The sequence below is a fragment of the Mchenga conophoros genome, linkage group LG11 (genome assembly GCF_057382185.1).
Source record: "Mchenga conophoros isolate Kocher_MC1m ecotype Shallow Benthic linkage group LG11, M_conophoros_male_GT1.1, whole genome shotgun sequence".
In the NCBI taxonomy this organism is placed as follows: Eukaryota; Metazoa; Chordata; class Actinopteri; order Cichliformes; family Cichlidae; genus Mchenga; species Mchenga conophoros.
The window spans coordinates 2,845,743-2,860,493 of NC_140536.1; the positions used below are offsets into that span (position 1 = coordinate 2,845,743).

The 14,751-nt window shown below is 44.1% G+C and overlaps 2 protein-coding genes across 5 annotated transcripts in view; both read left to right on the forward strand.

The window, feature by feature from the left end:
* Positions 1–4,396, forward strand: part of taf2 (TAF2 RNA polymerase II, TATA box binding protein (TBP)-associated factor) — a 35,641-nt gene extending 31,245 nt beyond the window's left edge. Inside the window, exons 25-27 of the mRNA XM_085290533.1 lie at positions 657–821; positions 1,298–1,400; positions 3,344–4,396. Coding sequence (XP_085146659.1) covers positions 657–821; positions 1,298–1,400; positions 3,344–3,642 — 567 coding nt within the window. The 3' untranslated portion in view covers positions 3,643–4,396. The remainder of the gene's footprint in view (positions 1–656; positions 822–1,297; positions 1,401–3,343) is intronic.
* A 5,350-nt stretch (positions 4,397–9,746) lies between these two features.
* enpp2 (ectonucleotide pyrophosphatase/phosphodiesterase 2) overlaps positions 9,747–14,751 on the forward strand; it is an 88,854-nt gene continuing 83,849 nt past the window's right edge. For all 4 annotated transcript variants that reach the window (XM_085290534.1, XM_085290535.1, XM_085290536.1 and 1 more), the window contains exons 1-2: positions 9,747–9,826; positions 10,502–10,607. In XM_085290534.1, the coding sequence (XP_085146660.1) occupies positions 9,809–9,826; positions 10,502–10,607 (124 nt within the window). In that variant the 5' untranslated portion in view covers positions 9,747–9,808. The remainder of the gene's footprint in view (positions 9,827–10,501; positions 10,608–14,751) is intronic.

Genomic DNA, 14,751 nt, shown 5'->3' on the forward strand with positions numbered 1-14,751 from the left:
GGAGTCTTGGGCACAGAAAGAACATATGGCCTAGGTCACATGGGGTGGCATGACATCTCTCACACTGATCCATCACTTGTGGGTAAATCTCAGACAGACGAGACTTTGAATAGTAAACCCACATGTTACATTTTAAGACGGTGTTAATCTTTTTAAATAAAAGCCTCACACTCCAAAATCGCCTCTGCAGGGCTAAAGTGAACTGGAGACACATTTCAAATGCTCAACCTCTGTGTGCAAGCTAGCATCAGCCAAAGCAGTTAGCACTAAAGCCCTGACGTGGTAGCATTGTAGGACTGCTTAGCTCCCACTCAGCTGTACTTGTTGTAGTCATGTACTGTTGGATGGACAGTGGCAGTGTTGAAAAACACGTGGACTCTAACAGTAATGTGAGCTAGGTATGTATGCACAGGCAGAGGCCCATAGATGCTTCAATCTAATCATAACTGCTCATTTTCAACCAAGTTTCAAGTCCTTGTGTAGCTGGATTTGCTATTTGTGATACTTGGTGAGCTGATTTAGCTTAAATGTTAATAGCAATTATAACAGTTCTCTAATAAAGTGTGTATTCTATTGCTGTAGCTACTTTACTGCCCTGTCCTGCTGTCAGAGCTGGAGCTGCTGCTCATTCTGATTTCTTTCTTTGTGTCTGTCAGGTGGACGACGAGCCAGATCCTGTCTCACTGGGTGTGTGTGGCGTAGGCCAGCCCCCTCAGGGCCTGAAGAGGAAGGCTGACACCCCACTGGGATCTCCTCCAGAGCCAGGACAGGTACTGCAGCAGCAGGATGATGATGGAAGGGGAGCACGCTACAAGATCAGAGTAAGACGCTAATGACACACTAAAGGAAAATTCATCACCCATATTTTTAAAACACTAAACAGAAAAGAACAATATAATCTGCACCAAACACCAACGTCTCTTGATGGTGACGGCAGGTGATAGTGGTGATGCAGGACATTTAAACAAGAAGCCATCACTACTGTAGCCGTAGTAACTTCAGATCAGCTGGACAACTGCTGATGCTTTATACCTCTGTTAAGCTGTCCACCAAATCTGAAAAACAAAACTGCTTAACAATGTCTCTGTTCACAGTAAAACTTTCCAACATGTCAAGTCTGTTAAACAAAACTGTTGTGCAGTTTATACTTGATGGGCTGTTCCACTGAAATCTGGAATAACACGTTAAGAAACGTCTCCTCTTTATAGTGGCTCACAAAAGCATTATGATCCATAAAAACTGCTTTCATTGAAACTGAACGATTCACTATCTCTAAATAAGTTCTGCTCTGTTGTAGTTCAACACTATGGAAGATGAAGACATTGACATGGAAACTGTTCATGACAGTCAGGCCTTCATTCACCATCACCTAAATCTGCTGGAGAGACCTTCTACACCTGGTACACACACACACACACACACACACACACACACACACACACACACACTGCCGAATGCCTAACCCTAAACCTAAACATAACCTAATTGTAACGCTGACACTAAAACCACATTTTGAGCCTCAAAAAGGCTTCAAACTTGTGCGGCCCGGGTTGTGTGTCCTCACAAGTGACTGTTGGTTCTCACAAGTATAGCAGAATGCAGATTTTGGTCCTCACAAAGATAGCTAGACAGGAACACACACACACACCACTGTAGAGGACATTACATTCACGTCACATCCTACAAGCAAGCACTTGACAACAAGAAGAAACCAGCAAAACCAGGCTCAGTGAGGCGCACCAGTACCTCAGCTGGTCGGGGGTGAGGGCGATTAATAATAACTAATGATTATAAATGCAGTGGTGTATAAACACAAAGTGAATAGGAGGCTAAGGCGCTTGGAAAGAGTGACTGGACTTCCTTAAATGTCTTGAAGACGTTTCCCCTCGCATCCACGAGGCTTCGTTATTTCTAACACGGTGAAGAGTACCAGGTATTTCAACCCTTGTGGAGTTCCACTCAGAGCCATCGTTAGCAATATAAACTCAGCCACCTACAACTTTCTGCAAACACCAGCCTAGCTTCACTTGTGGGCAACACACCCCATCACATCAAACACTCCACTAACTTCTCCAACAAGGTCTGCAACGTTATGCTGAATCCAGATAAAAACATGCCTGTGCCACAGGATCTCCAGTATCACCCATTGTAGCCAAGCTTCACAAGGAGGAAGTGGAAAGTGAAGCTCTGGGCTCTTCAAAGGGACAGAGCCTAACCACTGGTACAGCTACATGGATGATACCTGGGTCAAAATCCAAACCCAAGCAGTAGAAGCCTTCACTGTTCATCCCTCTACACTGGAGGAACCAAACAGCCGCTCCATAAACACATGGCAGAACATAGAAGAGCCACCTCGACAGGACATCTGGGGCATTATTAAACACATCCACTGATGGCTGAAGAGCCTTAATCTGAACCTAAAGGGGAGCTCGGGCCACTGGTTTGGGTTGAGTCCAGCCAGGGAATAGAAACCTGCAGAAACCTGACCTTTTTGGGTTTCTGTAGAAAGTAAACTTGCTCTGCAAATAAACTTGGAGTGAGTAACAAATGAGGTCAATATTTGCAGGTTCCCAGTCAGAATTTTAAACTGGTAACTCAACTCAGATTTTGAAGCAGCCACAGCAGCCTCGAGTTACCAAAGATGGCGGCAGTAGGAAAACTGTCAAAGCACTGTTGTGTATTTGGGGCTATGCACACAGCACTGACTGCACGTTTTTCTTCTTCTTCTTTTTTCCCGTCTGTCCCGTTTGGCTCTTTTGTCATCAGAATTATTGTCTAAAGGCGAAGAAAGATGCCGGATTTACTTTACCAAATGGACCATCCCAGCCTCGCTGTATTGGTCTGTTTGATTCACCTTTTATTGTTTATCTTATTTTCACTTGCTCCACACGGGACAGACATGACTGGGAGAAAGAAAGAGGGAAAGAAAAAGAGCGGGGAAGAGGGACGGTGATAAAGGGCAAAAAACAAAAACCAACAAAACAAACTGACAAAAAAACACAAATATCGATCACCTGGATCAGCTGAAAGAAAAAAGAGAAAACGAGCAAAAAAAGAGCAACATAATAAACAACATCATCGCGATGATCTATGTGAATATAACAGTAAACACTAAATATTATTGTGCAGCACGTAAGACCGACAGCAGTTTCTGTCGTGTAGTGGTTATCACGTTTGCCTGACTGCACTGTTTTTAAAAGAAACCTGCTTTTCGCTGTATTGCTAGTGATGCACGAGTGGCTCTACCTGACCAAAGAAAGGTAGCCAGCTATCAGAGCGTGGCAACGAACAGGCCTTTGACACACCCCAGCTTTAAATCTGACACTTGTCTTTCTCATCTCAGGTAAAGAGCCATCATCTGTTGAACAGGCTCTGCTGTCCATGCCTGCCACACCCGTGCCATCTTTCCCCAAAGAGACCACCTCCTCATCCTCTAAGCATGGAGGCGACCACGGCCACCATCACCACCACCATCACCATGAGCATAAGAAGAAGAAGAAGAAGCATAAGCACAAGCACAAGCACAAGCACAAACATGAGAGCAAGGACAAGGAGAAGGACCGAGACCGGGACAACTCGCACACCTACAGCAACAGCCCGGCCAGCGGCAGGTCGCTGCGCTCGCCCTCTCTGTCCGACTGAGCGTCCAGAGGCTGGCGCTCTCCAGCTGCTGTTGGCGCCGGCTGGGTTAACGGCTTGCATGTGGCATGCAACAGCACACTTGCCTCCGTTGCTTCCATGTCTGGACTCAACATTGATTCCTCAGTAGTATTATGAACAGGAACTCTGCTGTTGCAGTGTAAGCCTCAGAACCGAAGTCCTCGGCACAGACACCGGGGGAACTTCCACTGAGGCTGTGATGTCATCCAGGTAAACCCTCCCGAGACCTCCCTGTGTCCTTACACCACACACACGTACACCACTTCCAGGCTGTGTGGGGCGTGCAACCACACACACCTCTCTCCACAAACAGCCTCACCCCACAGCTCAATCCCAGCATTCAGCGTCTGCTGAGGGGAGAAGTGACGGCTCGTGTTGTGGATTCTGCATGGACGGCGTGCAGAGACATTAAACTGATGGATTTCACTGCACTGCACCACTGAAACTCGAGTAGTGTGCGCGCGCGTGTGTGTTTTATACTTTGCTTCCTAATTGCATATGTTTTGGTATCCACAGACGTTGTAACTGCATTAAACAGCGTTCGTGGCTGGGTTTACTCTGGCATCATGTCTTAGCTTTGATTAGGTGGTTTTAACCAATGAGAAGAACAGAAGTCATTCAGCATTTAGATAAACAGCTGAGCCCTCTGTCATCAAAAACGGTTTTTGTATCTTCTGGTTCACCTCACCATGCCGAAATCCAACAATAAAAGAAAAAGATTGTGTCACTCTTCAAATGTTGCCGTTCTTTCCTCATTGTGTACATGTGAATGTTTGTGGGAAGCCTCCTCCTCAGCCTGTCAGGAGGTTGGAAATTCCCTTGATGGGATTGTAGTGTTTTCATTGAGTTAATGACAGTTGTACGAGTCCAAAACCTGTAAAATGCAAATGGGCTGCAGCACAATGTAGAGCGTACCAACTACAAGATGAACTTTTGTAAGAGATCAGTGTAATTTTTTATTGTAGTTTTATTTGAATGGAGCCAGAATATCAGCCAAGCATCAAGAAAAAAGACTTTGTTCTGAACTGTTTTGCATGTCACTGAGTGAAATAAGGATTTGTTCCTCCCCAGGTCTGTGCGCCTGTGTTGCACACACATTACAAGCAATCACTTAGAGCTATTCCCGATCTCAGCTTGATATGTGTATAAGGCACCAGTCCAGTCAGTTTCTGCCATTCCAACCTCTCCTCCACCGTCGGTAGGACCAAAGAGCTGGAGGTCGGGATAAGATCGTAGACCTGCAGGAGGCTGAAATGAGCTACGATGCCATCAGCAAAAAAGCTTGATGAGCAGGTGAGATGACTGACATAATAATGGAGCAGTTATTCAGAAATGGAAGAAATGTTAAGTGACCATCAATCAGCCTCGGTCTGGGGCTTTCTACAAGATCTTGCCTCGTGTGAGGACGATCATGAGAAATGTGGTGAATCAGACTAACTGCACCAGAGGAGCTTGTTGAGGAGGCAGGTGCGCAGGCTCATCTTACGTTCACCAGTGAACGTGTGTCGCAGCTGCAGCAGCAGTCGTGTATGGTGTTGTGAAAAAAAGGACCGAAATGCAGGGACTGACATAGACGTGAGGGGTGAGCTTTGATTTACATGAGGCGATAATACAGATAAAGATAATACAACGGAGGTGGCGAGGACAGGAACTAAGATAAACCTGAACTGGAAAAAACTAGTAAAGCTGAAATCATAATATGCAGGGAGAGAGAGGGGAATGACACACTGAAGGAGGACACAGCTGAACCTGATTAGACACAACAGAGACAGACCCTCAGAGTAAAACAGGACAAAGTCAGGGACACGAACAGAGCACCGGGGGAGGACACAGGATACCAACATCAGAATAAACTAGAACATAAAAGAATAATACTAAACACAAAACGCTGGGTGAAACGACCCAGGACCGTGACAATGTGATTCAGAGGAGAAAGTGTTGTGGGAACATGAAACCAAACAGACCTCTTTGGCATCATCGTGTTTGGAGGAACAGAAATGCTGAGTATATCCCAAAAACACCACCTCCACAGTAAAGCATGGAGGTGGAAACATTACGCTTTGAGACTGTTTCTCTGTTAAGGACACAGGACAACTTCATGTTGCCCTGTAGGGGATAAGAGATGGGACTTGTGTATCGTAAAACCACGGTCCCTTAGCCAGAACACTGAAGATGGGCCTTGAATGGTTCTTCCAGCTTAGCAGTGATATAAAAATATTTCCGAGTGGTCAAAGAAGCACATTAAGGTCACGGAGTGGCTCCAGACTCTCCAGATCTCAGTCCTGCAGAAAATTGTAGAGGGAAGCTTTGAGTTCAAGTCATGTGCTCGCTTGAAGGGGCTCGTCTGTTGGGGGTTTTCTTTGTAGCACTGTGGGGTCTTTACATTACAACATAAAGCACCTTGAGGCAACTGTTGCTGTGATTTGGTGCTATATAAATAAAACTGAATTGAAGTTGCCAAGCAGCAGCCAAGAAACCTAAAGGATTAAGATTTTCTGTAGAGTGGAACAAAATCCCCCCTGAGATGTGTGCAAACCTGTGCTTGCCAATAAGAGTTGTTAGTGTTGTTAGTGTTGTTTGTGTTGTTAGTGTTGTTTGTGTTGTTTGTGTTGTTAGTGTTGTTTTGCCGGAGGACCAAATACTTATTTCACTCAATGACATGCAAACATGAGTTCCTGCCCCAAGTGGAGGAGTTCAAGTATCTCGGGGTCTTGTTCGCGAGTGATGGGAGAAGGGAGCCAGAGATCGACAGACGGATTGGGGCTGCAGCTGCAGTAATGCGGACGCTGCACCGGTCCGTCGTGGTGAAGAGGGAGCTGAGTGTAAAAGCGAAGCTCTCAATTTACCGGTCGATCTACGTCCCTACCCTCACCTATGGCCACGAGCTGTGGGTAGTGACCGAAAGAACGAGATCGCGGATACAAGCGGCAGAAATGAGCTTCCTCCGAAGGGTGGCTGGCCTCTCCCTTAGAGATAGGGTGAGAAGTTTGGCCATCCGGGAGGGGCTCAGAGTAGAGCCGCTGCTGCTCCACATCGAAAGGAGCCAGCTGAGGTGGTTCGGGCATCTGACAAGGATGCCTCCTGGTCGCCTCCTGGGTGAGGTGTTCCAGGCATGTCCCACCGGGAGGAGGCCCCGGGGCAGACCCAGGACACGCTGGAGAGATTATATCTCTCGGCTGGCCTGGGAACGCCTTGGAGGAGGTGGCTGGGGAGAGGGAGGTCTGGGCCTCTTTGCTTAGGCTGCTGCCCCCGCGACCCGGCCTCGGATAAAGCGGATGAAGATGGATGGATGGATGAACATGCAAATCATTACTTTAACATAATGCGCTTTTTCTGGATTTGTGGTTGACATTCTCTCTCCATTTAAAGGAAACTACTTTAAAATTTAGAGACTGTTCATTTCTTTGGAAGTGAGCAAAGATCTCTGAAAAGCGGTTTGCAAGATGGACGTAAGCCCTCTACCTCACCATGTAAAGCACCTTGAAGCGAGTGTTGACATTGTCGAGATGAAATATTATTTTACTGTTACTATTCATAATCCTTATTATTATTGTTGCATCATTTATGATTTATCATTGTTATCATTTCATTGACACATTTATTGAAACTGGTGAGGTTATATTAAAGTCTGTATTTCAGGTGTTAGCATAAGCACATAATCTTTCATTGCAGGTGCAACTGTAATCATGTTACACACATATTGCATAATTAAAGGGTTGAAGCTCGGTTAAGTTAATTAATGGTTTGAAGCTACGGGCAGCGTGATGTCTGGCCGATCAATGGAGCAAAGTTCAGCTATTGAAAGGTTGCCTACATGTTTACAGTATAATTTACTACATGTTGCCTGTGTGCATTTAGCAGCCTGCTGCACTGGAGTTTGCCTGGTAACAGATGACCTAGAGGGAGGTCATGCACTTAGATTAAATTAGCTTCAGTGGCTAAGCACATCCTCTTAGAGCCCTAGTGGACGTTTTCGTCCCATTGACTTCCATTATAAACGCTATTTTTCACTGCAGAATTATTACCGTTAATGTCCTGGTGATTACTTATGTCTCCGTCTCGTTTTGGTCTATTGGCCTTAGAGTTGTAATTTTTTTATTTGTCCACCGGGTGGCGCCCTTGCTCCACATTTGACCCCGGGCTGGAAAACAGCGGGCTGCCGTAACAGACCTGCGGGAAACGAAGCCTCATTTCCGGCGTGCAGCAGCGGCTTCGCCCGCTGATCTGGCGGGACCATTTTCGGTCCCTAGGACCATGAGAGGGTGCTTTTTTTTTTTTAGTCAACAGGAAATGACGTATTTTTTGTCACGTGGTATCGAACGTGTGTGCTGGAAAAAGGAGTCCCCGGTCATCGTGCCCCGGTCATCGTCGCGACTTACCCCGGGAACATGCACTTTTTTCGGCCTAGAGGAGGAGCATTTGCCGTCTGGAGACCATTTTCTGGTCCTGAAAAAAATAAATAAAAGGCGATCGAAATGACTGTTGGTGCCAATCTTTAGTCCATCTAAAGGCCTAATTATAATAACAATTGAATATTACCTCAAATGTTTTTTTTGGAAAATATTCAAGTTTTATGTTTTTTGGGGCAAAAAAAGCAGTGCGCTCATGTGACGAAACCGGGATATAAAGGGTTAAAATCCGCGAAATGTAATTAAAACTTGACATGAATATTTCAAGGAGAAGTAGGTCTAAAAGATTGGCTAATTTAAAGTGGAATAAAATATTAATATATAAAATTTTTATAGCACTTTTTTGGGTGTGGTCGATTAGGACCGATAGTGTGTGCATTTTATGAAATGCGCTCCTGCAAAAAAAATAAAAGGCGATCGAAATGACTGTTGGTGCCGATCTTTAGTCCATCCAAAGGCCTAATTATAATAACAAACGAATATTACTTCAAATGGTTTTTTTTGAAAATATTAAGTTTTTTTGTTTTTTGGGCCTAAAAAAACAGGGCGCTCATGTAATAAACCTGGGATTTAAAGGGTTAAAACAACGAAAATGTAATTAAAACTTTATATGAATATTTCAGGGAGAAGTAGTTTTAAAAGACTGACCAATTTAAAGTGGAAAAAAATATGAATATATAATCTTTTTATTGCACTTTTTGGGGGGTGGACGTTTTGGTCCATTAGGGCCTTTAGAGGGTGCATTTTTTAAGGGCTTAAGGAAGTCAGACTTGAATTTTGAAATAAAATTATACCAAACTTTTTTTTGGAGAATTTGGCTATATTCAATTAAACACAGTGCAAATGGCTTGGAATCGAAAAATACAAAAGCCACAAAAGGTCCCCAGGGCCTTTCAGGTGTTAACGACACAGACACATAGCCTGTCTGGGTAAACTGATTGCAAGTGTTGTCTAAGTCTAGAAAAGTGTAATAACAGGATGCATCTGGGCGGCGGTGGAGGAACTGAGAGAGGAACTGTTCTGTTTAAGAATATCTGACATAGAATTACTGGAACAGGCATGTTGTTTTTCATCTGCAGTGACGGAGTTACTGGTCATCATAAGTATAAATATCACACCCACCTATTGTCAGGCGGGAGATGGAGCCTGATGTTTTGCAGACCCCATTTTCACCACATGTATGTGTTTTAATAAAATCATTTGTGTTGACCCACTATGGACTTTCAGTTGTATGTCTCTTCCTCAAAATTCGAACCGCGACAACATAAATTAATTAATAAATGAACTTTTGGTTAAATTTAGGCTTCGGCGTATATTTTATTCATTTCTAATTTCAAGTAAAAATCTTGGAACTGACCCAGCATCAGTTTCAGGGCCCGAACTTTAGTCAAGTTTCACTTTTACAGAAGCGGTTTGGCTATAGACGAGTGTCGGCAGCCAAGAGATAGAGATTATTGATACACTGTAAAAAATAAAAATAACTGTCCTGTGAGTAAATACTCTCAGTCGGAGCTAACCGCAGCTCAGTGGCTGTGGAGACGTTTCCTGTCTCAGCCCGGAGCCCTCCTCCACAGCTGCACCAATCAGAATCCTGTCCGCTCCTTTCAGTCACCTCCCCCTCCCTCGCTGCTGTTCCTCTTCAACGGTCCTCCTCTCCGGTGGTCCTTCGGTGTGGAGAGTCAGCATCAGTCACTCACGGACCTACAGCGCGGTGCAACACCGAGAACGCACAGAGGAACATGTTGCTGCACAAACTGGTAAGAGTCCATGTGCAAGAGTTTTAACTGCAGCTGACTTCCGAAAAATCTGCATGTTTTGTGCGTAAATCCCCGTGCAGTGACGCGTTAGACCGCGTGTTTCTTGGTAGTTTGCGTTATTCTGCGTGGAACCTCTACACCCCGGTGTCCTCCCTGCTGATGAGCATTTGCAGAACAATTGTGGACTCTTCTGTCATTTCCGAAAGGTCACAGATCTGTCAAACTATCAGGCGATTGTGATGCAGCTGAGGGGTGGTCTCTCTCCACTTTGAGCTCAGCACCCCGCGGTGTTCGCAGGTCACGGGGGAAACCTGCAGTTTGTGTTACACCAGCTCAAATAAAGCTTTCATGCATCACAAACTTCTGAAGCTCGTTTATGAGCAGCCAGTGCAAACAAGTCAGTCAATGGTGAAAACGGGGTTTGCAAATGAAAAGTGCTTGAAGTCAAATACGTGACATGTTGCTGTTCCACTGCACTGTGTTTGCTCGCTGATGAATAAACCTCATGACCCTTTCACTAAGATCTCAGGCGGAGCACTGCAGGTGGAGTGTGAATGTAGGCTGCCATGAATATCTGTAGCAGAAGAGTAACTCTTAAATCCCAGCTTGAGCACCACTGGAAGATGCAGCCTGTAGACTGTATGAATGACTGATGTCGGTACTTTGTGTCCTCAGCTTGTGTGGACCCTGTCAGTCCTGTGCGGGGCTGACATGTGTTGGGGTTTTGTGTATGATCGGCCCAAACGCTCAGGAGAAGACGGGACCTCGGCCAGGACAGAAAGTGAGTACGCTGCTGTAACTACACCGACCGCTGATGTCTGTGTGGACTGTATGGTGCTATAAAAATAAGAACTCATGCATGTAGATATGAGTTTTGTTTTCCCAAGTTATGGTGTTTTATGATACTTAGTGGTTGGTGGTATCAAAATGAAGTCATTTTGACAAACAGAAAATTAGATTTTCATGTTTAACGGGGACCTATTCTGATATAGGTCCCACCTCCATATTTTATCCAAAATATTTATTATTGTAGGTCAAATTAATCCAGATTTATCTGCCTCAATTTACTCTGTTATGAAACAAGCTGCTTTAGGTAACCTCCCTTTAAGCCCACTTTGTTCTGGTTGGCCACTCCACGCACACAGAAGGTTTAAACATAAGGCGGCCGACTGTATAAAAAGATGGATGTAGCTACTGTTGACATGTCTGTGAAGTCTCGTCATGAAGCATTTTCACTGTTACTGTCTTGGTATAAAAAAAATCAGATGTGATGGGAAGGGTGTGACTCCTTGTTGTCCGGTGAGCTCGTCAGTTTTAAAACAGCGTGATCCAGATTTATGAAACAGACTTTATTCGTCATTCAGTGCAAACTGAAACCAGTGACTGAGACCATAAACTCAGCAGTAAAGTGTTTACAGAGGTCAACTAAAAAAGCTGTCTGCCCACAATCTTCCATAGGACCACGAGCCTTTTTGCTATCATGGCTATCGCCATCTGGTGGCCTTCAGATAGAATGCAGGGTCAAGTCACTGATGTCCATTTTTAACTTTTTTGAAACAAACTCCGTACGTCTACAGATTTTTTGAAACAGAAGTCAAGTTGCAACAGCTGAGCTTTCATAACTGTGCTCTTCAAACATGATCACTTCTAACTTTAGCAGAAAAGACATGGCAGCTGCCAAAACTCGACTCAGACCTAATGCGAGAACTTTATGTGTGGTAGTATTTATTACACAAACAGAAAGTCAAAGACCAAATAGATCAGCAAAGTTTTTATTTCTTTATCAAGTTAAAATGCCAAAAGCCAAATTTCTTCTTCATTGCTGTAGTTGCTGCTTATTGAAGTGATTTTCTTTAAGATTGCTGAAGGTGTTTTGACAAAATGGGCAATTTCAAGGCAGGTTGTGACATTTTTCTCACAGTTTGTCTTTTACAAGAAAGATTTCTTAATAGAAAAATCAGTTTTCTGGTGTACGGCAACTGAGAAGAACTGCAGTGTGTTACTTTGGAGCATCAAGCTCATGTGAAACAACCCAGTTTTACTCAAGTCCAGCAGCACAAACACGAGAAACAGCATTAGACGCTTTCATTTAGCTGCCAGAGTGGCTCAGCACGGGGAATGTGAAGTGTGTTTTGGATATGCTTGAATATGTCTTGGCCACGTGTAGGGAGGACATACCTAACTTTCTGCTCCACGTCCAAGACACAAGGTTGTTTTTTTTCTGTTTTGTTGAAACACTGTAAATCTGTGTGAGTCTCAGGTGCAATGAGTCGCCCAGCCATCGACAGGAGTGACATCTCCAAACACTAAACGAAAGCAGCCTGAGTGGGTTGTGTCTGCCGGTGCATATGAAATGGACGGACTGAGCGTGTGTTGGTGGTTGTTACAACGATCAGTGTGACCCTGTGAGGTGGTGAGGGAGGGAGTGTGTTTGTGCTGCTCTGCATTAAGTCAACATTAAGAGCTTCAGAGCTCATTTTCAGTCCCAGATTCTCAAACACAGACTTCTGCTGCACTGCACCGTAGACTGTCGCAGTCTGCGACGGCTGCAGCCGTTTCTGGGATTTCTGTGTGTGTATTGGCTGCATGTTGTGAAGAAATTAAAAACTGAATTTGTTCACTGTGTTCATCTGGATCTGGAAGGAACTGTGGACGTTTTGTGATCTCTATTTGCCTTTCCATTCTTGTAATTACCAGTTTTTCCATCACACTTCAGAATCTCTCATTCTGAATTAGAGCAGGGCGATATGGTCAAAAATATTTATCACGATATATATTTGAAAATTTACGATAACGATATAACTGACGATATAATTGACGCGAGACAAAACACAACTCTATCATCATCATCCATTTATTTTCACTTAAACAAGCAGCTGTTTTTTATGTGCATTAAAGCTATATAAAAATTTAACAGTGCAAATGCAAATTCCTTGCTGACAGTTTAACCAAAAGGCATTTCCAGTAGAAATGGGCTGACATGTCCTGAGCATAACCATGTATAATATCCACTGAAGTTAAAAAGAGGTGCTTTGCAACATTAAACTGCAGTGTGCCAAATAAAAAAGTCAAATACGTATTTTTCGGACCATAATGAAATTTCCCACTCGTGGGACTAATAAAGGTATCTTATCTTATCTATAAGGTGCACGGGATTATAAGGCACATTAAGCAAAACAAAGCAGTCAGATAAATCAAACTTTATTAAACTCATTCTTCTTGCTTCCTCCACTTCTGTACCATTGATTCATTAATGCTGGATTCTCTGGCAGCTGCTCTATTCCCATGTTGTTGCAGTATATTAATGACTAACCTCGTATTGTGGATGGATTATCTCAGTTGTTCTCCTGACTGAAGTTTGGTCCGTTTACAGCATCCTGCCATGCGATTGCATTTGTCTCTAACCATGAAGAACCTTCACGTTAACTTTTATCGAGTGGAAAAGTGTTACAGTGTTCAAATCAAATTCAAATTCAAATCAAATTCAAATCAAATTCAATTTTTATTTGTCACGTACACAGTCATACACAGTACGATATGCAGTGAAATGCTTGGACAACTGCTCGTGACCTAAAGAGAACAAAAAAGACAAGGGCTATGAATAAGATAGGAAATAAATATGAAAAATTAAAAAGGGTAAATTTAACTAGGAAGGAATAAAATATAAATTAAAGTTGAAAATAAAATAACTGTACAACACAAATTAGAATGAAGGGTAAATTTAACTGGGAAGAATAAGATAAAATATATAAATTAAAGTTGAAAATAAAATAACTGTACAACAAAATACACAATATAGAACTATATAAGAATGTATGAAGAAATCTAAATATAAATAAATATATACACAATAACAGCAGCTGTACAAGTATTAACCGGAAATGAAGAATATAGTGACCAGTGTTGTGCAAAAACAAAGTCCAGAAGGTCCAGTGTGTGTAAGAACCATATGTGTGGGTCAGTACTGTGTGGTGGTGTGATTGAGAGACCGTATCGCCTGCGGGAAGAAGCTCCTCCTCAGTCTCTCTGTGTTGGTCTTCAGGGAGCGGAATCGCTTTCCTGACCTCAACAGAGAGAACAGTCTGTTGTTGGGATGGCTGAGGTCCTTCACCATCTTCCTGGCCTTGGTCCAGCACCGCCTGCTGTAGATTGAGTGCAGGTCAGGGAGCTCGGAGCGGATGGTGCGCTCAGCTGACCGCACAACCCTCTGTAGAGCTCGTCTGTCCTGCATGGTGCTGTTCCCGAACCAGGTTAAGATGTTTCCCGTCAGGATGCTCTCTATGGTGCAGGAGTAAAAGTTCCTGAGCACCTTGGAGGGCAGTTGGAAGTCTCTCAAGCGTCTGAGGTGGTAGAGACGCTGTCGGGCCTTTTTCACCACGGTGTTGATGTGACAGGACCATGACAGGTCCTGCGTGATGTGAACTCCGAGGTATTTGAAGCTGTCCACTCTCTCCACTGGGCACTCGTTGTGGCCACACAGTCATATGTGTACAAAGAGTACAGCAGGGGGCTCAGAACACACCCCTGGGGGGCTCCAGTGCTGAGAGTGGTGGAGGCTGAGACATGTCCGCCCATCCTTACTGCCTGTGGTCTGCCAGTTAGGAAGTTGGAGATCCACAGACACATAGATGAGCTGAGTCCCAGATGCTCCAGCTTGGTGGTGAGTGTGGAGGGAATTACGGTGTTAAATGCAGAGCTGTAGTCTATGAAGAGCATTTTAACATAATTCCCCCTTCTAGTGTCCAAGTGAGTGAGTGATGTGTGGAGGAGATGAGAGATGGCATCGTCTGTGGAACGATTTGGACGGTAAGCAAACTGTAGTGGGTCCAGTGTGTCTGGTAGTGAAGAAATGATGAAGTCTCTGACCAGGCGTTCAAAGCACTTCATCACTACTGAGGTGAGGGCTACAGGGCGATAGTCATTGA